The sequence below is a fragment of the Orbicella faveolata genome, unplaced genomic scaffold (assembly GCF_042242905.1).
Source record: "Orbicella faveolata isolate gen_17 unplaced genomic scaffold, um_ofav_v1 contig_15, whole genome shotgun sequence".
Lineage (NCBI taxonomy): Eukaryota > Metazoa > Cnidaria > Anthozoa > Scleractinia > Merulinidae > Orbicella > Orbicella faveolata.
In genome coordinates this window covers 4,301,285-4,327,244 of record NW_028301542.1, presented here as the reverse complement: position 1 = coordinate 4,327,244, position 25,960 = coordinate 4,301,285, and the positions used below count along the sequence as shown (strand labels likewise).

Genomic DNA, 25,960 nt, shown 5'->3' with positions numbered 1-25,960 from the left:
TAAGATTAGTTTAACCAGATTTGTCACGAATTCTTTTGTTGATGCATCATAATAACTTAACTTTTCGTTGTTGTGTTGGAATGTGAAGACTGCATCGGATGACATCATCATTGTTCTTTCAGGTGGAACCCAGGGCCTGCAGTCCATGATGCGTCAGTTTCAACAAGGCGCGGCCGCTCATGCGCCTGGGGCAAGAAAATAACCATGTTACGCAGTGACTCAAACAGCAATAATAGTATAAAAATAACAATATTTTTTAAATAAAGAAAGTTGTCATGAGCGATCGCGCCAGAGTATTCACACCATGCAACCAAGCTATTTTTAACCTACCACAGCAACACCAAAAATAACGATCCCGTGAATATTAGCGATAAAATGCTACGGTTGTTAGGAAATTCCGAAATTAGCGATCCTCTGAGAGATATGATCACAAACGCTACTTGATGTGTTTGGAAAAACGGTGGAAAAAAACTACAACAAGCTGGATCAAAATGATTTAATATTTGTTTTGAGTTTCTCGTAGTCTGTTTTGAAGTGTTTATAAATTCTTTTCAACGAGATTTATCCTTTTCCTCTCTCCATATATTAAAAGAAACACTTACATTTTATGAAATCGGTCCGCATTCTAGCTACGCGAAAGAAGGGACCCGTCCAAAGTAGCGATAGCCATAAATAGTTAATTTCTTGATTTTGCGATCACCAACCAACCGAAAGCGTTGAGAGACAAAACACGATAGATTTTATGCATTTTATGGCTATTTTACATCTTTTGAACAGACATTGTGAGACGCAACTTTGGAGGAACCACAAATGATGAGACCATTAAATAAATTTATGAGACTACCATTTTTAGGGCACCAGATGTAGAAGTTAAAGTTTGTAAGGATTTGTGTTTTTTTTCCTTGCGCCGCAAGTTTTGCATCGCAGAATCTTTTTCGGTTCACTCCTGATCAATGTTTCAGTTTTCCAACAAACACTGAATCCAACTTTTAAAAGTCAGTGACTTGAAATTGGTAGTGCTCAGTCTATCTCTGAAACTCATGAAGTGATATTCCATAATTTTTGAGTTAAAGAAGGTAACAAGATCACAAGCTGTCATTTACCACTAGCCATTCCCATTTGCTAATCGATTATGGTTTCAAGAATGGATCCTGTATTTACTTTGTGTAAGGAGATAGATTGACAATTCAATTAAACATGAATAAAACCTTGGAAACCATATCTGATACTAGAATCCTTGTCCAATTCTCCCCGAGGGGGGTACTCCCTTATCTGGCCTATGTAGCTTATAGGTATGTACCGCCGGATAGGGTAGGGTTTTTGAGATTCTCGATCCTTAGATAGGGTATCCTTTTTGTCCCTGTTTGCATTGTGTTCCCGGTGCGATCCTTAGATAGGGTACCTATATTGTATCAGCTAAAATTGCAGTGCGTAAATGCCCAGCTGAACGAAAAACAAATGATCAGTTTAAACGGAACTTATCGTAAATTTCAAGTGTTGCAGAACGAAATAATGTTGAACCGCTCACGTTCACTTGGTTCTCTTGTGTGTTCACTTGATTAAGCGACTGAACCAAGAGAACCACGGAGTGAACCAAGTGAATCAGCAAGTTAACCACCAAGTGAGCATTAAAGGCTGGTTTTCACTAGCGACGGAGTCGTAGTCGGAGTCATAATCAGAAGCGTAAAGTGATACGATCTAGTGAAAATCAAACCGACGGAGTCGGAAGCAGAACACCCATTCCGTTTATGACTCCGTCGCTTACGATCTAGTGAAAACTAGATTGTCGGAGTCGCAAGCAGAAGCGGAAGAATAAACCAATCACAATGTTCGTTTCCGGGCGTTGTGATTGGTTGATTCTTCCGCTTCTGCTTCCGACTCCGACAATATAGTTTTCACTGGATCATAAGCGACGGAGTCGTAAACGGAATCGGAAGAAATGGAAACTTTCTGATTCTTCCGACTCCGATTCCGTCGAGCTTATGACTTCGATTTTCGATTTTCACTAGGTCATAAGCGCTCTTACGTCTCCGACTACGACTCCGACTCTGTCTAGCCTTGAGCCAGCCAAGTTTTCCAGCAAGTGAAACCTATCGTGACTCTCGTTGGCACTCGTTTTCCCGCGCTTTGTGTCAACTTCATGTGACAACTTTGGTTTTGGTTTTACGACACTCAATTGAAAACCACTCTTACGCGAACCAGAATTTCAACTAATTAATTGAATTTAATTACAAAATTTTGCCATATAAAGTTGGGAAAGGAAGGCTCGATAAAGCTTATTTGTTAGTGTTGAAATTATTTATTATAGGTTTATTGTAGCGGGCTAAAATATATTTTAGCCTCCCAATTCTCCATTTTAGCCCGCAAAATGTGCTAAGATGCCCGACAGAATCATGCATCATAAATACAGGGACAGAACCACATGCATGCATAGAAATAGAAAACCATGCAACCCTTTTTTCATGGTCAACACATGGTGAGCGGCAGGTCGACCAAGTCATGCATCCTTAATATTGGACAACCATGTTATTGTCAATTGACACCTGTCAAAAACAAGGTATTCGCTATGAAAGAAAATGAGCTATGAAACTCAAAATGTGGCAGGCTTTTATCCAGTTTTGAAAAACGTGTTAGCTAGAAAGTGTGCACAGATTTAGTTCCATGCAAAATTGAATCTCATTTCAATACCATTTTGTGACATAAACGGAGATACTTTTTTCACCATTTTCGGTACGTTAAATTCAACAGAAAACATTTTTTTGCAATTTCAAAAAGAAAATTCTCAAAGTTTCAAAACAAACACGTTTTTAAGATGTCTGAGGTATGATCGTTAAATTAAGCTAATGGCCAGTTTTCTTCGAGGGCCGGCACCTAAGGAGACTAGGCATACATGTTCAACGCGAAAGGGCCCGTTTGTCAATGATTCGCGTTGACCCTGTAAATGTCTGCATGAGAAGAATGAGGGTAATCCGCCGTCGTACTCAGTGTTTCAGGTCCAAACGCCCTTTGGCACATTGATGGCCATCATAGCTTAATCCGATGGAGGATGGTGATACACGGGGTTATCGATGGTTACTCCAGACTTATAACATATATGCATTGCTCTAATAACAATCCAGCAAGTACCGTTATTGCACTGTTCCTGTCAGCGACAGCTCGCTACGGCATCCCATCGCGCGTAAGGTCTGACAGAGGAGGCGAAAACGTCGACGTTACGAGATATATGATAGAAGTGCGCGGGCTCGACCGAGGCAGTCATATTGCCGGTCTTAGTGTTCATAACCAACGAATAGAAAGACTATGGCGAGAAGTATTTGTTCATGTTTTACAACTCTGCTATTCTATATTCTATTTTCTTGAAGATAACTTTGAGCTCGACTGTTTGTCTGACATAGATTTGTTTGCACTGCACTATGTTTTCGTACCAATCATCAACAGGGCTGTAGCTGAATTTCTTGAAGCTTACAATCGCCATGATCTCCGCACCGAACACAGGCGGACACCTTTAATGATATGGACCAATGGCATCATTTCCTCGTCACATGCAAGGGACACCGCCGTACAAGATCTTGTCAATGGTAAAATGGACTCGTTTGGAGAAGATCCAGAGGGGCCCGAATCTAATGAATTCGATCAGGGTGACATACAGATTCCGATCACGGAGGTAAATCTCAGTGAGGAAGGCCTTCAACAGTTACATTTCGAGGACCCTCTTCAGTCAAGTCCCAACTATGGAATTGATGTATATCTTCGAGTGCGTGATCTAACTAGAAGGCCTGCAACTCGTGATAGTTAGGCTACCATATATCGTGCCTGTAGTATATAAACTTGCTTTTAGAGCAAAATTGCTGCTGTTATAAGGTATTATCCGGGGTCTTCAATCGATATTACAAACGGGCTTGCTTTTGATATTTTTGGCCAGTTCTTTTATCACTGAAGTTTAACTCTAAATTGACCTCGTTAGCAATGCTGGTATTTGGTGAAAGAATACCCTCGCTTTCACAACTGAAGAAATGGACTGTTGATGCTAAAAATTAACAAAAAAAAAGTAGACAGGGAAGCTTCTTGATGCCCTCTCTATTGTGTTGAATTTTATTCCTTTGTTCAATTGCATTTATGTAACAGACACTTGCAGCCACACGTAGAATACGAGCAGTGCCATGCAGTGGAGTGGGAAGCGCACCCACACGCGTGATCGAGAATCACTTTTTCTTGCCGCCGTGACACGTCTCCTCGAGGTGATTTTCACGTTCGCGTGTGGTTTGCCCTCGCAACTATCCGTAAATGCGGGACTGCTCGTAGTCTAAGTCGCGCGAGAACCAGAGAAAGTAAAAAATATTGATGGTATTAACCATCCGGTCAATGGGTTTGCATTTTAAATAACTTTTCTTACCCCATTTCGCATGAGAAGAGTAAATGACAGCGTGGAAACATTCGTTTGATCGCAGGTTACTATGGTGCCGACTATTATGGATGTATACCCCCTATTGTTTTAACCTCATTAAAGGTAGTCTTAGTTAGAAATAACAAACATCGGTCTTTTAATAATCCAAAAAACGTAGTCATTGTATAAGAAATACTTCTCGGAATGATAAACACCACTGAATATAGAACATTCCATTGTTTAGATTACATAGGTGATGCTAACTGTAACTTGAACAAAGTCGGTATACATTTTACCGCTACATGAGATGATAACTGGCATTATCAAACTCGTTGAACCACTGTGTCACAAGTGTAACAAAACTTGTTCTGCAAAACGAGCGATACAAATTTAAACTGTTCCACACGTTTGACAGAGAGGCGTGTTAAAATTGACCATACCCCTTTCCACCAAATTCCAGTGATGTAAGGCAAGCATTATAGAATTCCTGGTACGTATTATTATGACACAAAGGAAGATGAACTCTGTTGAAACAACTATCTGATTCTAAATATAACTTCTTATGATCACTGTTAAACATCACGTACATCTTCTCCACAGACTGCAGAATACCAACATCGTGTGTAACATAGTTTTGCTAGTTTGTTCATCTGCAACAACAAATGAAAAAGTTAGTCTTACAAAAATTAATGCACTGAAAAAACACTGATGATTTAGCAATGTACAGTATGACTATATGACTATTGTATGTCTACATCAGGAATGTCAGCAGTTGTTACTACGTCTTTTGCCTCATCAACTGAGCCAGACGTTAGGTACTTTACCACAGCAGGTGACAGACCAATTAGCCCAGTCCCACCATGCAAAAAACTGCGCGCTAAAAGTTTGCCCACCATCAGGCAGCAGCCACTTGATAAAGCATCCATGTTGCATATTGGAACACAATGACCTAGCTCGCCTGTGAATAACTGCATTCGGTAGAAAGGATCCATTTTTAAGAGGGCCTCGATAGCAGTGTGAAAGAACTCCTTTGTAGGACCTCCAACATCTGCTGCAATTTTTCCAGTAAAGCTCACGTCAGGCGATTTTCGCATATCCAAAGTAGGATCTTTGTACAGAGCCATTAACTGCTGAAGCATGGACCTATGCATTGTGTTGAAATCTATAAGCTGTGTACCGCCTTAAATAGTCATAGACTTAGACTCGGCCATCACATGTTCTGGAGAGTCAACGCATGTTTCCTTCTTACAGGCTAAAAAGGGTGAAAAAAAATCTATCATTTATCTTGAAATGAAGGCACAAACGAAAAATAAATAAAAACAATATTTCCTGATAAAATCAACTGGTTCTATAGATAACTAAAAGCCTTTCTGAGCCAAACGAGCTCATACAGCTGCCGGCACTTAACTCCAGTTTCTGTAGCATGAAATGGCTTGGAGTGTTGCTACTCTCTCTAGATGGGATGTTGGCCCATCGCAGGTTACTCACCAGCATTCTGTCAGGTTGCCCCAACAATTTGCCACTACCCAATCAAACTCCTGGGTGCAGCAAGGCTCTATGAGAGTAAAGTGTTTTGTCCAACACAACACAATGACCCTGGTGAGGGCTCAAAACCCGGACCATCTGACCTGGAGTCAAACACTCTAACCATTAGGTCACTGCACCTCCCACACTATAGATAAGTGAAAAAATAAGCCAAACAAGCTATTAAAATGCCTTATTATATGGCTTGTTTGTAGCCGATATAATGCATGCTCCGATTGGCCAATTGTAGGGCATTACTCTCCCGTAATGCCAAAGGGGCCGATTATAGGCTTGCAAAACCAAAGTAAATAAGCCATCTAATAAACAACTTAAGTTATTAAGCTCAAATGTTTGGTTTTTACAGGAAAATCTCAAACTTCAGCCTTGCCGTATTGACCTCGCTATCACTCAGTCAATACGGCAAGGTCTCAGTTTGAGATTTTCCCGTAAAGTCCTCACTCTCACTTAATAAGTGGTTCATAATATTGTATTCAAGGTTGATATTAAAATGTTCATTGACTAGAATCAAAAGTCCCATTTTAAGATTCTAGGCATTGACAACAAGTTGGTTACGACAAGCTCTCTGAAAGGGCGATTATTTACCGGCATGAGGAATGCTTTGCTCGTTTGTAACACTGGGGCATGAAAGTTCGAGCCATTTCTCACTATCACTATCATCATGAAAAATCTCTGCAAGATCTCTTTCAACACCAGCAGACCCAGGAGGAGTTGTTATTTCATCCTTGCTTGGCCCAGGGAATGTCCCATGAAGGAGTTGGAGACTTCCTGAAACCACAATAGATCATTCAACAGACAGCTTATAAGACAGGTTGAATCATTCAGCGGTTGGATAACATTTTATCAGATAGTGACCCAAAATAAAGCACATTTTCATTTGTATGTTGTACTTTGTTCACTCATTGCTGTCAAGTTAAAAAGCACAATCTGCTATAATTATATTCAGATATTTTGACTTTTCTGACATCTCTGATCCTATGACTATCGCTCCAGCCCCCCCTCCCCCTACTTCTCAACACACACGTACAAACCACCACCTCTAATAATTTGGAAAGTATCACGACACCAATTAAATCAATGGAATAAACTTATAAGGGAAATAAACGCTTTAATTTGAAAATATGAAATAACAACAAAAAGCCTTTCTTTGTGGGGGAAATGATGTCACTAACAGCTAAGAAAGATTTGTCATAAAAAAGAAGGGAGGAGAAAGTAACCTTCCTTCTGGTCTCCATTGGTCAGCAATAGAATCCTGTCAATAGCATCACCCATTGTAGATGATGATTGAGCTGTGGCATACAAGGTGCTACCAGATAGCTGGGGAAACAACTCTCGTAACTGGTCTACAAAAGGAGCATCCTTTCTGTCAGTCCTTGGTACATCAGTGGCAGAACTTCCATTGTTTGGTGTAAGAGGCACTGGCAGACAATATATAGTTTTTGATACCACTTGTGGAAGGGTAGTCATGTGCAGGCAACAAATGTTGCTCAGAATGATGATCAGTCACCACTGAAGGATACCCCTTTTTGCCAAGGCAACTGGTTGATTGCAAGCCGTCACTGGACTGAATGGGTTATACGTCTAAATCACTATCACTTGAATCATCAATCTCACCTTCCTACCAAGTAAAGCAACTTTCAGATAAATATGACATCATACAAAGGAGGAATACACATGCAAGCAGCTTTGTTTTTTAACAAGAAGCAAAATCGATGTTAATTTTTAATTTCCTTTGCACATAAGAGAAAGGGTAGGATTCTGATTTTTTCTCCCACTGCTTTTATAATTCCCAGATTACATCCACTGTTTGGAAGGAACTTCTGCCAGTTAGTCCATTACGTGCATATTATTTGTTCATCATAACTACATGTGCTAACATTATTAATTTAATAAGTTATGGAAGAAATATGAAGTCAGAGTCAGTATTGACGTTGTTATTTAGTTATGTAACTATGTATCAGGGATTTGTTTTTTTTTTTTCTGTCACAATTTTTTAACACTGACTGGATTTTACTGCTACATTTGGCAGATTGTAACTATGGAGGGCTTGGTACTCCAACCTTAGTACATGTTAATCACATTGCAAATCATGCTTTTTGAAAAGTACTAACCTTGAATACCGTGAAGCTCTTATTCAGAAGTACATAAATAGCACCTTGCTTGTAAATTCCTGATATTTGTAACACAGGGGCATGAAACTTCGAGCCATTTCTCACTATCACTATCATCATGAAAAATCTCTGCAAGATCTCTTTCAACACCAGCAGACCCAGGAGGAGTTGTTATTTCATCATTCCCATCTGGACGACGGATGCGCTAATTGGCAACTTTAACAAAGTCAAAATCTTCTGATCGGCATGTGACAAGGACCACAAAAAAAGCTCTCTTCTGCTTCAACTTGCAAGCAATCTTCGACCTTACGGTCTGCTCTGTACATGTATCATTATTAAGAAATCTTATCAGACCATCAAACACCACTAAATCATCTTTAAACGTATCAACATGAGGAGCTTTTTTACCAGGATAGTTCAAGGCCACAAGTCTTCTTTGTTCTTCCTTAACAACGGTTTTGCTAGATTTAGATGGCACAGTCTTCCCTTTGTAAAAGGACGATGGTGCACCAACACGTTTGCGCTTTACAATGTTACTTTTTGGATTGAACTGGACTTCAGTTGTTGGTTATTAGTTGAAGCAGATGTTTCTCCGACAAATTCATGCTGTGTCAATGACGTAACAGCATTCTTGGCCAAAGCACTATGATCCTCAATTGATTGGGAAGGACAGGACTGTGGATTTCCCACAGAAGGACTGGAAAAAATTCGTCTCATTTCTGCTTGAACAAGATCCTCTGTAAAATATATATAAGAACAGGTGGAACATTAGTTCTTGCAAACTTACTGCCATTTGTCTGACACACAAAGCAACAGCCTTTTATTAACAATATTATTATTGAAATATGCAAGCCACTGAAACTAAGTACTGCTGCAATAAGCTTTATCAATTTGGGAGATGGCTGAGTGGGAAGAAAAGCTGTAGTATGAATGGCAAGAAAACAGAAACTATGTAACGTGGCCTAATGAGGCTAATTTAGTTCCATACCAAATAATTTTTTATTGGCAGCTATTTTTGTTTAAAGCTGATTCCGAGTTGATCAGAGTTGATCCGACCCGGACTTTGCGGTCCGAGTTGATCCGGTCCGACTTTTGTACCTGCCTATATGATTCCATGTTTTCTACATGAAGCCGGTGTTACAATATGCACGTGATTACTATCAATGTTTAACTAGGCTAGAATCGAGTTTCATCCTCGTGTCTTACTGCGCTGTACGCTATTGAGTTGTTCGATTAAATGGAACTTGAAACAGGTTGACTGGAAATCAATTCAAGATGGCCGCCGGTCACCAACGGTGAAATGTAGTTACAAAGAACCACTCAGCACAGCTTGGATTTGGGACTTATGGCGTTATCGTGACAAAATTCGTTAAGGAAACTTAAGCCGACCCTTTGGTGTTCTGCCTGTTTCGCGATGCTGGAGCTTTTCCAGTCATGATGTGTGCTGCTTTCCTCGTTGAAGGAAAATTGCATGAGTTTTCCGTCTCTCAGGTTAGAAACATTACTTTATCATTGTTAATCCAGCAGTGAGAGTGAGTGGTATTCTAAATTATATCTCATCAGCATGAGACGAAGCCAATGCACCTGTAACTCAAAATTATTTTAAATGATACATATTATAGTAAGATTATAATGAAAGTGTAGCGGATTATTATGCTAACAATCAACGAAAATAAAATTGCTGAGTTGATGAGTCATTTTTTATGACTAGAAAAAAGAATTAGAAAAATCCTCTTAAACCTTAACTCCCAAGATCTCTTTCATAATTCTTCTTACTGTCTGCCATACAATTTAATGGTGCTAGTTTGGAGAAATGTAGTCTTGGATCAACTGATTTTCCCCTAACTTATAGTTTTGTGTATACTCATCACTTGTCTGTTTGGTATTGTATTGAAATTGTAAGGAGGAAATCCGTCTTGGTCACTCATGTGAGTTAAAGGGTTAAAACTGTTCCAGCCACCTCTAGAATTAGACAACTGTTCCAATTTTCTTTCCTTTTCGTAGAAGCATACCTTTGCTGATGGTTCTTGGCTTCACAGGACCATTTATCCCTCAGCTTCTTTTCCTCCGTGGTGTTTACTTAACATCAGCTAACATGGCTGCCATGTTTCAGCCAGCAGTGCCCGTCTGGAGTTCTTTCCTGGCAATAATGACTGGAGTAGAACCACCTCCAAAGCTACCAACAAGCTATGGTTGGGCTAAAATTTTAGGAATTTTATTGGCAGTTTGTGGTGCTATGACAATGACGTTAGGAAAACTGCGAAGTACTTCCAGTGAAAAATCCTGGCTTAATTACAAGATTCATCAGTTGGGACTCAATTTCTTGGTTGCATTTGTCTCTTTGTGAAAACCTCCAGCACAGCCTTGTACTACATTATTCAGAAGAAATATATTTTTAATCAGTTCCACTCAACTTGGAAGGAACAACCAGCCTTGGCTGTACCAGCATGGAGTTACTTTTTTGCAACAGTTTATCTAGCATTTGCCTCATTAACTTATTCAAATCAGCCTAAAAAGTTCACAAGTTTTACAAAGGAAACATTCTATTGCTTACTGTATGCAATTGTAGTCTCTTCAACAATGTGTTATTCGCTTCTTTCTTAGTGTAACATGTTGCCTCCATCCACTCTCATCACTTGCTCTTGGCCTCTTCAATCATTATTTTGTGCACTTTTGTCCACCATATGTTTAGGACAGACACCGCAGCTGCTGGAGTGTGCAGGTGGTGGGCTGATTATTAGTGGACTGGCTGCAGTTTTGTGGTCAACTTACAAAGAGAGTTACAAATTATGTTCGCATTTGAAAAGTGAGATTAGACACTCTGTTAAGGGAAGTGAGACCACAGGTGGTCCAAGCTGCTGAAGTGCCAGACTCTGTAAATGTGCATTGATGTTGTGCAGTGGTGGATTGGAAATATAAGGATTTGTATGAACTAAAAGGATTATATAGAGGGCAAAGCAGCTTAACTATAACTGAGTCAAAGGATCCTACCTCAACACAAGAAACTCACGCAATGTAATGGAAAAACCTTATCTTTCAGCCATAGTGCATCATCAACATAACTGCATATTTATGGCGGCTTGTTTTGCGTGCTTGGGCTACCTGTGGTAAGACTCCCTTTTCAAGTGATGAAATGAAATGCAGGCAGCAGTCACCAGTCAATCAGTTAAGAAATTTTTCCTTACAATATTAACCCTTTACACCCTAATATCAGTATGCATATTCTCTATATTGTTCTCCATACATTTCTTATGATGCTGACAAGGAGAATTTGGGAAACGGTCAAGAGCTTCTTTAGTTGCTTATCATTTCCTTTATTCTCACAATCTTAATGTTTGGTACAGCGGTGATATTGTAAGGAGAAATTAAAAGCCAGTCACTCGTAGAGGTCAAAGGGTTAATACATATTCAAAGACAGGGATAGAGCTTAATTTGACTCCATGTTGTCAAAACCAAAATTATAAGCAATATGCAATATGGAGAACAGTGCAGAGAATTGATATTTTGATATTGGGAGTGACAGGGTTAATGCAATCAAAGTGTTTGCATGACATAACTTCATCTCTTTTCTCCTTGATATACAAATGTCAAAACTGGCTATAATCTCTGAAACTTAAGTGCGTTAACTCAAAGGATGATCTTGCTGTGGACTCTTATCTACAACCATATTGGTCATCACAGCGGTCAAAATGTCATGAGTGAGTCCGCAACAAATTTTGAACACAGGGATGATGAAAGAGTACAGACCGTGCTAAACCACTTTCGATTTGCTTTTTATCACGATATCATTGTCAAATAAAATTATTCTGTCAGTGTGCAACACATTGCATGATGGGTTGATGGCAGCAGCACTGTCTGTACTCTTAGGGACAACGGCAAATTGGCAAATCAGATTGTGACATTACTGCCAATTGTGGTAAAAAGTCATGTTTATAAATTATTTTGGTTTTACTTCAAAACTAAGGTACTCTGCCTACGTGTAGCTTACAGTAAACGTAATGTAAAAAAAGAAATCATAAGGCACAGAAATTTAATTTAAAAAAGGGATATATGATATCCTCGCCAGGTTTGTAACACAAATGATAAAAAGGAATAAATAGGGCAAAACTGTAATCAGTGATTTTGGAAGATTTTTTATGTGTGGAAAATGCTTTTGTTAAAGAGTACCTTTTAACTTATGTTGTTATCACTTTTCCTAATGATGCACCTGCCATCATTAAATGCTTTTCACCTTTTCATTATGATTCATATTCTCCACCCTTTTCTCTTTTATATTTCCTGTGGTAATGGCAAGAAGAATTTGTTTGGCATGCATTCAGAAGCTTCCTAATTGGTAATCATTTTCTTTATTTTCATCAACTTTTTATTTGTTAGGGGTGATACTGGAAAGAGAAATTAGATGCTGGTCACTTTTAGGTGTCAAAGGACTAAACATGAATAATGACAATTACATAAACTGCAGTCAATAAAGTGAAACAAAATACATGTAGTGAGCAGAAAACAGACAAAACCTGTCACAACAGGAAGTTAACAAATTTACATTACAAGACATCCTTTGATTGAATTTTGTTTCGCCTTCAAAATGACTTGTTACCTTATTAAACTAGCAAAAAAGCGCTTATTGGTTGTTTTCTTTCTCTGAACCGTGTTCTCACTCCGAATTTGATGCTTAAAGTTTTGAATGAAATCCACTGTACAGACAGCCTCACTGACAGTAAACGAAAATTATCTTAACAGGAAACCTCGTGTCTCTCGAGATTTAAATAGACTCTACTAATTTATCATCTTACTTATGATTTCCTGAACGCCATTTCCTCTGATCTGCCTCACTATGACTCTGAGTTTCAAGTATTAATTGCACAGAATCATTAAACTTGTGAGGCAACAGGAATCCTTGTTTGAGGAACTTTCGGAGAAATGATGCAAGTAGGTTAAATTACGGCGGTCAGTATTGTTGTGAGGAGTAACTGAAGCACTGATCATAAAATAAGCGACATCCCCAGAAGTACAAGACGTGTTTGACGTAGAAAACTCGATAACATAAATGTTGAAAATTTGATCTGACTCTGCTTACATTTGATACTTTGATACTTCCATTGCAAGCACGTCGCGCCTTGTACTAAGCTGATTTAGCAAGAGAACGGGAACGTCACTTGACGACGGCGCGCGCAGTAGAAATATCCAAATATGGTCAAATTAGAGCAGAATCCAGTTATTCCGCGCGCCCTGCAGTCGTCATCAGACGTTCCCGTCCTGTTGCTAAATCAGCCTACTGTTTTCGGTCAGCGGAAGGGTAATGGTCCTTTGTTGGCCATCTCTCTTCAATATCAAATTTCGGTACTATCACTTCAGCGTTAAAAGTCAGCATGTTAGGCAAATGCTTGATCATTGTTGGTTCTCTCTGCTTCTCTTTCCTGACTCTTTGCGCATTTTATTATGTCAGAGCAATTAGATTATGCCATCCAGATCCCCCACAAAGAGGAACAACTTTATCGCTCCAAATCGTCCCGGAAGTGGTTTGTGATCTCCAGAGTGCTTTTGCTCCAGCTCTAGATGACTATATTTCGATAGAATCGTTTCTGCAAGCATCGAAAACTAGCAAGGACCAAGATACTCGCTTGACTGGTCTAGCAGTGCTTTCCAAATTGGCCAATGCATCTCAACCTCTAGTTGATGTACGCAAGTCAAGAATACATGTCGACAAAATCGCTCTCGTCATCTTTTTAAAGGATCCATTTTCAATCACTGCATTTTCGTGTGGAGATCTATTACTCAATGCACAGAACGCAGGATACTCTGTGCTGATATATTTTGGCGGAGGATATTGTGGAAATGTAACAAAACCTCGTACTCAAGAGGAGAAATTGATTCCCTTTGCGTTTGCTGGGAATTGTTTCAATAACACGAAATCAGATGCTTACAATCCTGTTTATGCCGGCTATGATTTCCTTAAAGGTGTAGACAAAACAATTGTAAGCATCATAGAAACTGAACAAGGGCCTGACGAGCTACGCAACCTGGAAAAATACGTAGAGAAACTTTATTACTGGTTTCTTTTGGGCCCAGTTATCACACTCGAATGGCTAAGACGAAAGAAGAAACTCTGTTGTGCGACGACAGCACAACAAGTCGACGAGGAGTCTGCAGCTGGCAACGAGGAAAGTGCGCAGTTAGTCACAAGAGTTGAGGAGAGTCAGGAACAGAACATACGAGACATCATTGGTGAGGAAAATGAAGATGACTTACAACCTCTTATGGTTACAAACAACTCTGACAGTAATTTAAGAACAAGTGACAACATGCGTTGTAGTATTATGATGCGTTTGGCGAGGACATTTGGACGAATTATTCGCTACTCTGTAGTAGGTCTTGGTTATACGATTGTCACTCTAGCAGCGCTCCCTGTAGGTATATCAAGTGGAGGGTGGTCTTTTTTTCGATTTGATTTAAATGAAAATTATCGACCAAGGAATTTTTGGGAAGTCCTTCTAGAATATTTGAATAAACCCAATTCAGATATGTGGCTAAAATATGACGCAGATTATATAGCATGCTATCTCGTTGTCTGGTGGCCACTTTTTCAAATCTTTTGTTTTTTCATGTACAGTAGGTTTGATAGTGCGAGTACTTGGACCGTCTCGACAAACTTTTTAAAGTTGATTCGAAGTGATTGGTTTTCATCCAACATGTATTTGCTCGTCTTATGTGTGATCATACCCTATTGTTCTCTCAGTGACGAACTTTTGATGAGGAACTTTATCTTTTTTACAGTTTACAATTTAACGTGCACAGTTTGCAATTTTCTTTTCATTATCATCCTCAACATGCACAAAATTGTCACAAGGTATGTGTTCTACATCAGTGTATGTATGATCTGTGCTTATGTTGAAAGTGACATAGTAGCAGTGTTTTATTTCATTCTCAATTCTCAAGGTGCCCTTACCAACTTAAAACTCACTGCTCTTCGCACTGTAGCACTTGGCCTCACTTTGACTCTGAGTTTCAATTCTTCAATGCATATTATCCGAAAACTTTTGAAGCCACAGGAGTCCTTATTTGAGGGATTGTCAGAGAAGTGATTTGTCACGTTTACCATCTTCCTTTAAGATCTGGTTTTAAAATTAAACGTGGATGGCAAAAAGTTGCAACCGTTGCGAGATTTGATAATAAGCTTGTCGAAAGTTTGGGTCTAGTTTTTTTTTTTTTCAGAGGTAGTAAGCCACTGAAATAGCCACGGTAGAAAAGTGATGATTCTGGCAAAAGTTCATATGGAAGGTGGGCCCTTCATCTTCCGAAAAAATCAAATATTCTAACTTAGATGTTACCAGCTTAGAAATTTATCTAGTTTTTATGTCTTAGGATCGTGAGAAATTATAACAGTAGGTTAATGTTCTTCTTGCATGAGAGTTCTAGTTCTTAAATAAGAGTTTCTTAATATTCTTAGTTCACATCTTGAAAATGTTTTATCTGTTGACCACGATTTTTATGCTAATGTTATTTTCCAGATAGGTGCATTATACTGTTGCACAATCAAAATATACAAATAACTTGTTAACATGGAATTGGGCAAAGTACTATTTGCTCATTGCACATAACTGTGTAAACATTTACAAATTCTGTAGTCATCACAATAAGGCCGGACAATAAAGTCATGATTCGGGTAAAGGACAAAATTGACGGTATTACCATCGTCTTAAACAAAATTAAATATTACAACTCATAGTTGTGACTAGTTGAAAATTTATGTAACTTATGTAACTTTATGTATTAGAGTCGTAAGAATTATTACGGTAGACAAGACAAAATAATGGACCATTATTTTCCCTTAATTGCAGTAAATTGATGTTGTTCCAAGTGTTCTTAGTTTACATATGTGTTAGTTCTTTATCTGCACCTATTATGCTAATGATACTTTCATTATTTCTCAATCAAAATACACGAAGAACTTGTAAACAAAGTAGTAGTACGATTAGATCATTTCACAGAACTGTGCAACTGAGAACCGTACCAAAAAAAAAAAAGAATTACAGATTCATAAAGTTATTTACAAAAACAACAACAACATCTTTTATGTAAACACGGTGGGTTTTAAAGCTAATATAGCTTGTGGGACCGTGTAAAAAATGTTAATAAAATAATAAAAATTATTAAAATTGAATGTGGTCAATAAAAGGTGAAATATGTACAATAAAAGATATATTGTATTCATCTTGAAATTTTCCGAGGCAATGGTATTATTCTAGAATGCATAAACATTTCTAATAGTGCTGATATTAAAGGATAAAGTGGTTAAAAAATGGATTTTCTGTTCGAGATAAAAGTGTGTTTTTGTATCAAGAGAAATCCTAGCGGTTCCGGTATTTGTTGTTGTTGAATGACTGCACTGTCTTGAATTATGATGTTATCCACCCTTGCTACACGATTGTTTCTCGAGTTATCACCCAACAATCTGTCGGAATACAGACGGCGAATAAATGGTGGGTTAGCCTGAATTTCTGAAAAAAGAACAAACTCCTGAGAGATGGGTGTTGCAGTAACTTGGTGAAACGACGAACTGGCGAAACTACCGGCGAACCGCGTGGCACATCACGAAAAGTGTTTAAGTCTACGTTAAATAAAACAATTATTTTTACATTTATTAAAACTTCTGTAATCAAGTGTCTTAGTATAAATAAGGTCAAATAATAACTTGTTGCTGAGTGGCCATGACTACTTGATTCCCAGTTATAGACCGGAAAAGGCCGTGACATCACTACAGCCGCGCTCCTGGCATTTTGAGCATTTTAAATTGCTTGTTCTCCCAATGACCATATGTAGCATCGTTTTTTAACCTAATCGTAGCAAATTTGTTGACTTGAATTCTTTGACCAACTCAGTTAAGGAGTATCGGTCATGTTCGGAAATACTGACGGTTTAGGCCGTCTATAGCTGTTGATCCTTCAAGAAAAGATCTCAGTATTGATGGGATCTAAACTCCCAATTCATACAAATAGTTCAATCATTAGGATTTTCATTTGATCGATCGTATCACAGGAATTTTCCCTTCAAAGATTCCTATCGGCAAAGAACACTGCCCTTCTTTGAATAGACATTAAATTAGTAGAGTGCTCTCCATTCAGCAAGTGTATCACGAGTTAGTCACGTGGACTGCACAGGTTGATCACACCGATACAGAGTCTGCAAACTACAACCGGCCCTCGCGGTAATTCCGATACTAAAACGCGCCAAAAAGAACGACCGCGACCGAAATTGGCGCGAAAATTCCCAGCGCACCCTTCGTGTTCACACAAATGCACACCTGAAAACCACCAGAGCCAGCATAAGAAAAACTACAAAAACCCGCTGCGGGAACGGAATATCGCGCAGTCTAGCACGAGATTGGAAATTCGGTCTAACAAATGTGCGACTTCTTCCACCGAGCATTCCTCGTCGGCCATCAGAGAAACTTGTTCGCAGTCATTCGCTTCCAGTGCATCCTCGTCCAGACTCCTGTGGCTGCCGTATGTTGTGCGCATGACAGCACTCTTTTTCGGTTGAAGCTTAGGGTACCAGATAACCCATTTTACGAAAAAAAAGATTGACGTCATTTCTACTTTTAGCTCAACAGGAGAGTGTCGCGTGATGAGCACAAAGGCCAAATGTCTGCGCATGTGCATTCGTTGAAATGATTAGATGGTGTGCTTCCAGAAACAAGTTGTTTCACACGAATTACCAACAACTACTCAAGCCAGTAAGTCGTGGTTTTTAAAGCGTAGAAATTTTATGGTAAAGCTCCAAACAGAATGGAAAATTAGCAAGGTACCGTTACTTAAATAAGCTTTGGGTTCACAAAATTTTGAGTTTTCATTTTCGCTACTTTTTTTTCTTTTTGTTTTTACAAGGCTTGTAGCCATTTTTGTGTTTCACTTATTTTTAAATCTTTCATAATATAAACAAACATCAAGCCAAGGCATGATGTTATTTATGTCGATAAATTGACCTGTTGTATTCATGGCACATATTTGTCGATCCGATGGTGGTCTGTCATGTGACATAACAGCCAATCATGTTCAAGGGTGTTATCTATTCGCCAGTATAAAAGACTGGTCGCATTTTCAATTATTCCCTCTTGCTTTCACCATCACAGCGAGTATATCTCTTGGCGAAAACATTTTCCCCTCCCTCCGCTCCCTTATCGCCATCTTTCGGAGCGACATTTATGCTATGTAGTTTCGCTTAGCAGCCGTGGGCGCCTTTTTCGCCCCACCTTGCTGAAAATGATAATTTAATTACCATGGACATTGTTAACAATTAACTTTTATTTTGAGTTTCTATTAAAACCGCCCCAGTATAAGTGACCAAGAAATGCCAATTCACGAGTTGATTAATTGTTGTACATCATTTCATCCTCAGCAAACTAGTGCGACACCACAGAGGGCTCCCGAATTCATTTCCGTACAATGTATCGGCATAAAAGTATTTTCATTCTATATAATTACCTGTATTCCATTGATGAAAGCCATGGTACTTGAAAAATAGGTCATGACGACATATTGTGGTGGTAAAAGCAGAAGACAAGTTGACAAGAAATCAGTTGTATTACCAACTAGTGAAAGTACAACCGAGGGTGTGGACTGACCATCTGTGGTGCGAAGAGGCATATTCAAAATAACCAAGAATTAAGCAATAAATTTCATTTTAAACAGTGTGAAATTGTCATGTAGGTATGGACCCTTAACCAGTTTCAACCCACCCCCTCCTACATACACCCCTCCTTAAACCCACGTGCAACTCCTAGGTTTGAATGACATGCACAAGACATCTGTAGTGATGGATCTAGGGGAGGAGCACAGGGGGCCTACCCCCCCTATTTTGAGTGAAAAAAAATAATAAATGCAGAGGGAAGAAAAGGTGGCAAGTGAACACACACAAACAAAAACAGCTCTCCTCCCCCTCCTCCTTTAGCTGAAGGTCTAGATCTGCCACTGATCTGTAATGGAGGTATATCGTGTGAATGAGAGTGAAAATCCATGAAAAAACAATGTGTGTATGCACTGCTTTTCAGGGTTGATTTCTGCCATTTCGTGCATCACCTCTTCAATCCTCCCTGGGATTTCCCTGACAGCTGCTGGTAATTAAGACTAATATTCAGAGCTATAAAAATTGTGCTCTGATTGCTGCAACAGATTAGATAACATTTTACTGGTTACTGGATATTCTCTAAATATTGTTAGCCATTTCTGACTACCATCAAGTTACAAAAACATGCATTTTCAGAAAGAAACACAACTTTATGTGCAATTTGTTCCAGTGCCTTGGTTTAACAGGAATGGTTTGAATTTTATTACAAGTTGCAGCATGTCAAAGGAACCTAGCAAGAAAGAAACTAGGATGCAAATAGGATAAATTTATAGCTCTGATTCAGGGTGGAACAGAATTAAAAGGGAGAAGTGAGCACAAAATAAAGTGTAATGAAGTCAATTGCCAATGCTCAAATGCACCCACAGTAGGGCTAAGCTACAGATGGACCTGGGTGCCACAGGAAACAAAGTTTTGTCTTGGATGGACAACTGGTATTACTATTTCTATGCTTTTAAGTGCTGAGCTCCAGAACCCTCAAATACCTACTTTCTCATCTAAAAGGTCAACAAATTTAATGTGAAAATGAATATCTAATACATCAACATTCCCCATCATGCTACAGTAGCCTGTAACTCAACCCCTCAACTCTTAAGATCTAATTGTTAATTCTCCCCTCTAGCTGCTACACATTTCCTTTTAAATTAGTTACAAGAATTTGGTGTTGGATCAAGATAACCACTTCTACCAGATAAGTTTGAGTATTAATATTAGCTGTTTGCTAAATAATGTATGGATATTATAGGGAGAAGTTACACATTACTCACTTCTGGGAGTTTAAGGGCTAACAGGTTTTGATTTTGATTACATTGGTTGATGCCTTCACTTTGAATGTAAAATTTTGATCTGCCGGTTTAATTACAGAGGTTATAGAATTTCTATATGATTGCTCCCACAACAAACCCAGTAGGGATGATCAATATTGACTCATAAATTGTTGAAAATATAACACAAGTATGGTTATAAATGGCTTAGTAAAATGCCTGTTACATTGCCCATGGATTTTCAGGAAGTGTTTATAGACATAAACAAAGTGGTGTTCTATAGTGTATTATATTATTGCTCAATGCTTATAATTACTAAGTTTGAAAGGATTTCTTTCCAAAACTGTAACTAATTTTGTGTTTTAGTTAAGAGCTAGAAAGTAGCAATTAATAATGTCTCTTGCAACGAAGAAATTTAACTACACACAGCTTTTCATGAAATAAACTGCATACTAGTTCAATCTTACTTGCTGATTTTGTAAACAAAATCTCACTCAAATACAGAATCGAACATATCAAAATATAAACGATATGAGAAACAAAAGATGTCTCCTCCGCTTTCTTGGTCCACAATTTTCATTATAATTAAAGTAATTCCCAGTCATTAAATGTATAAAGTAATTTTAGGTTACCCAAAGCAATGTTTACTTCTTCTATTCAATGATTATGTAAGTATAAGAAATTAATGTAAATATAACGTACCATAAGTGTTCTTTGTACTGTCGAAATGGTAAAATTTAAAGGTTGTAATTATTTATTGGTAATTTAATAGTTCATTGTAAGTAGATAAATGTTAAGTAGATAATTACTTCATTGTAAATTAAGGAGCTGAGAGAAATATTAAATAAATATGCAAAAAAAAAGTGTCTCTTGATTTTTCTAATTCATCAGCTTTAATGTGAAAATGAATATCTTACACCAACATTCCCGATCGTGTTATAGTAGCCTGTAGCTCAGCCCTCCAACTCCCAAGATCTGATTGTTAATTCTCCCCTCTAGCTGCTACTCATTTCCTTGTGACTCAGTAACAAAAATTTGGTGTTGGTTTAAGGTATCAATTTCCACCTGATAAGTTTGAGTTGTTTCTTGAAAGGAATCTTACTCGTTGTAATAGTAGACTGTGACTCATAAGTCAGATAATCAATGCATTACACCTTTGTATTTCTGAGTTTTATTGAAAAGTGCACTGCCTAAAACTGATGTAAATAGGGAATACAAAACATTCAGTACAAAGAGCTTTTTAGTCTCCCTACTAAGTGCTTTAACTGCTTTGCCCAAAATTGATGTAAAAAAGGAATACAGAACATTAAGTATTAATAGGTTTTTAGCCTACCTACTTCGTACTTTAACTGCACTGCCTAAAATTGATGTAAAAAAGGAATACAGAACATCAAGTATTAATACCTTTTTAGCCTACCTACTTCGTACTTTAACTGCACTGCCTAAAATTGATGTAAAAAAGGAATACAGAACATCAAGTATTAATAGCTTTTTAGCCTCCCTACTAAGTATGTATGTATGTAACTTTATTTTAACTCGGGTTGATGAGGCTGATCAGGCCCCTAGCAACACATTCATGCTAATGTGCCGAGTAAAATATAAAAAAAAATAAAATAAAAAATAATAATAAAATAAAATAAAATAAAATAAAATAAAACAAAATAAAATAAACATACATGATCAATTAATAACCAACATTCTAACTATATCAATAAATAAACAAGTACTTTAACTGCATTGCCTAAAAGTGATATAAAAAAACCGAAGCCACTAAGTTATCGTAAGGCTTGCTTAAGTCTTTACGAAACTCCTGACCTGGAGGCAACATAGGAGTATAGTTCAGTCTTGCCCAAGGACACAGAAGAATCATGCGGATAACCCTGTTTAGTGAAGGGCTGAAACCCGAACCTCTTGATGTGGAATATATTTCACTAACCAATAAATCAATACAACCCAACAGCTTAAAGGATGGAGATACGTGCCCTAAAATCCATAATTTCCATCTTTGCCATCAAAAAGGGTAAATATGAAAATTAACTATTTCAGTAGGGCGTTTTGAGATTCCAAAGAATACCTAAACATTTGAAACAAAAAATTCAAATGAGTAAATAAAACGATTACGGAAGCCGCCATCTTGAACACTGCCTCAGAGTCTGGTCACCTACATGTACCTGAGACCAAACACCCCGCTGTCTTCCATCTCTAGGCATTATTCACTTTCTTTTTTGCGATTATTAGTGAGAAGCTTCTTGCGAACCACTCGTCATGGTTCTTCCTATGTGATGCATGTGCACCCAGATTGATTTTTTTTTTCAAAATGGCGGCATCCTTTGTGGGATTTCTAGCCCATTTTAAGAGAAGAGAATGAGAAAAACAAGATCATTTTTTCGTGGCCTCTGTGGCAAGACCCAGTGTAACTTATTGGTAGCTGTATGGTAGTTCACGATAACGTGACAAGACTGAAAAACATAAAAGAGACTTTAGGTGGCACTGGAGCAATTTCTAACATCTCTTGATTTTGCTTACAATAAAATGTACAGGTATGCTAAATAGCTTTATCTTGATTGATCTTAGAGAAACCTCTACTGTATCATAGTAAAAGTAGCCATATCCAATTACTGAGCAAAGAATAAAGACTGCTATTTTAATACGCATGCTTAGCGTGTAACATGAAGTCCAGAATTAAGGCATTGTTTTGTGTTATTCTATTTTATCATATAAACTGCTAATTTTTACAAGGAGTTTTAGCTTTTAAGGAAGCTGTAACAGCACGCGTGTAAAATTACAATAATTGTTTTACGTGTGTTTGATACCGCTCATCAACTGCTGACACATCAATAACCTTTCGCACCACTCTGTTAGGTTCATGAATGAATGGCAAAGCTTCACATTCTCAATCGAAGGTCGTTAGTGGAAATTTTCACGGATTATGGCATTTCGTGAGTTGTAATAATTCGACGCATTTTCTCGTCTTGAGCTTTTTTAATTCATTAATAAAGTAGATTTTTCCTCAATTGTCGGTGAAGGCCTATGGTGTTTATATAATAAACTAAAAAATACAATTGCTTATAGATGTGGAATTTCTCTTTCTGTGCACAACTCGACAACAAGCAACCTGCTCGCCCATGTATCATTCCATTTACACCTATCATGGCTTACTGTTGCAAATTTGTTTAATTTCTTGTTTATTGCACGCTCTCTATTTCTTGTCAAGTTCAATACCATACTATGGCCGACTAGAAAAATAACAAGAGTCTATCGTAATATTCAAACTTGACACACATGTGGTATTAGCTTTTGAGATACATCATCGTTATGAAATTTAAAATGTAAAACTCCGTCATTCAACCAACTTTTGTTTTCGAGAGTCCCACTCACTTCTTGATTTTGCAAACTCCACGTTAATTTTATCCAACCCGTGAAAGCAATCTCATTTTCATAGCCGAGCAGCGGGTTAATTTATTTATCCTTTGACTGAGGAAGTGATTAACGCATCAATTCTCCCACAAAACTTTGATAATCTTTCCACCAAACAGGTGATAAGAATATTTTGAAACTTTATCAGTTTAAGAGTGTTATAATGATTTCAAACCAAATTGCCGGTCTAATTTATAATAAAGGCTGCCTTGCTCTGCTGGCCCCCCTCCCCACCCATGGTTATTCTAAGTAGTACTCTAATTTCATTTACTTCTGTACCTTTTTCAGTTTTGTAATTCAAAATAGTGCAGATAACGATTTGTGTTTTTGTTATAGTGAAATGCACATAAGCTAAAAGGAGAAATTTAGGAATCTAGGGGGGTTACGGTGGGGGCACAAAGCGTTCTGTCTAGTAGATTTGAACATTTTTTTCTAAAAACAACCTATCTATCTTTAAAAATACCCTAGCTATATCAGTCCTCCTAAAAAAAATTACTTGAAAAAACTCTAGTTCTTATCAATCAAAACTTGCTTTGATAGTGCAGAGAAATCTGTAAAAGGTTCTTTCCTTGTCGTTTGGAATAAGCAGTTAAAGCACCGTTTCCATAACTGGTGCTGATTGACTCTGGCTCTGCTCCAAGGAATCTTTATACTGCTTTTCTAAATCTGGTAAAGGAAAAAACATTAACCCTTTAACGAAAGCCTGCAACAACAAACAGAAGCCTATAGACTCAAATCCGAAAACAGCGCGACTAGCTTGCTATCTGTAATCAATTGAGACTTGTAAATATCATCGCATTCCACTTTTTTGACCGTGTGAATAATATATGAATAATAAATATATTGAATAATATATGGTAAAAATGGTAACCAGCAGCCGCAGAAAGCGCAGTAGAGAAACAGTGGTAGAGAAGCTTCTGCAATAGCAAATCTTTTTTTCATTGAACGTTATGTTTAAAAGCTTTTAGATGGGATTGTTGGGTTGTGTGGATTGAAATGGGGATTTCGGGCATATTTGATGGATTGTAATGCACGGATTGTTATGAAAATCATAACCAACAAATATTTTCGTTCGTGCGCGATTAGTCTGAGCGCGTAAGTGGCCCAGAAGACAAAAGTATGTCTGCTGTTCTTAAATTTCCAACTCTGGATATTAAATTTCTGGTGCTCTGATTGTTTCACTCAACTACAGTTATCACCTCATATTCTGAATCACCTTATATGGAAATGCATCGCATCAACTGTTGAGGAGCTGAAAAAAGCTCCTCATATCCAAACGTTCAGGATTTAATGAAATTTATGAAATAATAATCCATTCGCCCTTGCTGGATAGCCAACTTGGCGCTACACTCTCGTTGAATAACTGTTGATTAGTATATACTTAAACAGTGGATAGCTTTGATGGCGTACTCTGATTGGCTACTCAAAGTCAAAATCTTTACCTCCAAGCAACTCGCACGAGAATTGCGCCCGAAAATACTGTAATTGTTACAAGAAGTAATAAGTCAAATCATCTTCTCGTGTTATATTTTTACATACTAAAAAACACTTTTCACCACAGTTTTGGTGAGTGGTGGTGAATAGTATAGGGTGCTTATATGAGCGGTAACCAAACAGGAGCCGAGAAAGACAATAGGCTATTATTCTCCAAATCCAACATGGCCGCCACAAATTTCAGCCAATCAGAAACCAAATTAAGTCTTCAACATGGCGTCTACGAAAGTCGGCCATGTTGGAAAACAGCCCACCAGCCTCGATAGAGGACCTGGGATCGGTCTCACGGATTTCCATGGCGACAAAAATCACCCCTGGGTCACGCAAAATGTAACGCAACTTAAAAATCGATACTTACAGTGTTCGGCCTCCAAAACGCACAAAAGTCCTACTTGCAAGCGGCCATGATAAACACTGAGGGATTTGGGTCTGAGGTCTGACTATAGGGAGGGTGGTGCAAAGCATCATGGGACGATAACCTCATCGGCATCCAATCAGAATGAATTAAAGTACTTACAGTTTTGGCTTCCCCAGTCCCCCTCTCTTGAGGAGAGTAACAAACCCTGCAAAGCCAATCTCTGCGTGATGGGGCACTTCCCAGGGATTGGTTACCCCAGCTCGGGTTGAAAAAAATCCTGGACCACGCAGAAACCACAGTGGACGGCTCAGCCTCACTTTTATGTTGGCAGAGTAAGAGCCTGGAACCGAGCCTCACTTTCATGTTGACTGTGTATCTTAACCCTTGAGAATAACATCAAAGGAATTTCAAACAAACTTTTCGAGCTTGAAATAAAGATCTAACTAAATTTACAAACTTTGCAAAGCGCATCACTCTAATACATTGACAGCGCGAATAATAAGCAGTTTTCAATGAGAATAAAATCAATTACATTAATCATAGTCCTTAGATCTTGGTGAAAAGAAAATTATGTGTTCCTTTTTTATTTCCTTATCCAACATGGGAAGAAAAATTTAAAGAGAAAAATACAATCGAAATACTTCAAGTGGAAATGAATAGTTAATGGCAGTTTGCCATAAAATCTAAACTCACTGACCTCGACTGTTCCCTTGAGAAAAGCATTATTCAAAGGAATCTTACACAAACAAACGACATTTAGAGCGACCGTTGA

At 38.1% G+C, this 25,960-nt stretch overlaps 5 protein-coding genes and 1 pseudogene across 12 annotated transcripts in view; 3 read left to right on the top strand and 3 right to left on the bottom strand.

The window, feature by feature from the left end:
* The window catches only part of LOC110063448 (signal recognition particle subunit SRP54), a 131,615-nt gene that overhangs the window by 8,384 nt on the left and 97,271 nt on the right, over positions 1 to 25,960 (top strand). The window contains exon 17 of one of the 2 annotated variants that reach the window (XM_089288051.1): positions 123 to 1,221. The exons of the other annotated variant lie outside the window; for it this stretch is intronic. Coding sequence (XP_089144177.1) covers positions 123 to 202 — 80 coding nt within the window. The 3' untranslated portion in view covers positions 203 to 1,221. Of the gene's footprint in view, positions 1 to 122; positions 1,222 to 25,960 lie in introns of those variants that run through there. 2 annotated transcript variants of the gene reach the window in all.
* LOC110063507 (uncharacterized) lies at positions 4,518 to 10,151 on the bottom strand. Its single transcript, XM_020770501.2, has 5 exons — positions 10,050 to 10,151; positions 8,038 to 8,774; positions 7,144 to 7,544; positions 6,512 to 6,694; positions 4,518 to 5,636 (listed from the first exon to the last, which is right to left on the bottom strand). The coding sequence occupies exons 3-5, from the start codon at positions 7,391 to 7,393 to the stop codon at positions 5,566 to 5,568; spliced, it is 504 nt and encodes a 167-aa protein (XP_020626160.2). The 5' UTR covers positions 7,394 to 7,544; positions 8,038 to 8,774; positions 10,050 to 10,151; the 3' UTR covers positions 4,518 to 5,565.
* LOC110063449 (uncharacterized) lies at positions 8,967 to 12,150 on the top strand. The gene is made up of 2 exons (XM_089288050.1): positions 8,967 to 9,528; positions 10,042 to 12,150. The coding sequence occupies exons 1-2, from the start codon at positions 9,509 to 9,511 to the stop codon at positions 10,382 to 10,384; spliced, it is 363 nt and encodes a 120-aa protein (XP_089144176.1). The 5' UTR covers positions 8,967 to 9,508; the 3' UTR covers positions 10,385 to 12,150.
* Positions 13,404 to 16,061, top strand: LOC149113205 (uncharacterized). Its single transcript, XM_089288047.1, has one exon. It carries the CDS (start codon positions 13,404 to 13,406, stop codon positions 15,114 to 15,116), a length of 1,713 nt encoding a protein of 570 aa, XP_089144173.1. The 3' UTR covers positions 15,117 to 16,061.
* On the bottom strand, positions 17,134 to 18,683 carry LOC149113204 (uncharacterized; annotated as a pseudogene).
* Positions 21,075 to 25,960, bottom strand: part of LOC110063547 (uncharacterized) — a 59,230-nt gene continuing 54,344 nt past the window's right edge. For all 7 annotated transcript variants that reach the window (XM_089288044.1, XM_089288042.1, XM_089288045.1 and 4 more), the window contains one exon: positions 21,075 to 24,002. In XM_089288044.1, the coding sequence (XP_089144170.1) occupies positions 23,926 to 24,002 (77 nt within the window). In that variant the 3' untranslated portion in view covers positions 21,075 to 23,925. The remainder of the gene's footprint in view (positions 24,003 to 25,960) is intronic.

Bases quoted from the DNA above. Each gene is read 5' to 3' on its own strand.
- LOC110063507 (XM_020770501.2), bottom strand. From the start codon at position 7,393: ATGACTACCCTTCCACAAGTGGTATCAAAAACTATATATTGTCTGCCA. The intron at 6,695-7,143 runs GTTACTTTCTCC...TTGTGGTTTCAG, and splicing joins CAATGGAGACCAGAAGGAAG to GAAGTCTCCAACTCCTTCAT. The intron at 5,637-6,511 runs GTAAATAATCGC...CACCCTTTTTAG, and splicing joins GCAAAGCATTCCTCATGCCG to CCTGTAAGAAGGAAACATGC.
- LOC110063449 (XM_089288050.1), top strand. From the start codon at position 9,509: ATGAGTTTTCCGTCTCTCAG. The intron at 9,529-10,041 runs GTTAGAAACATT...TCCTTTTCGTAG, and splicing joins ATGAGTTTTCCGTCTCTCAG to AAGCATACCTTTGCTGATGG.
- LOC149113205 (XM_089288047.1), top strand. From the start codon at position 13,404: ATGTTAGGCAAATGCTTGATCATTGTTGGTTCTCTCTGCTTCTCTTTC.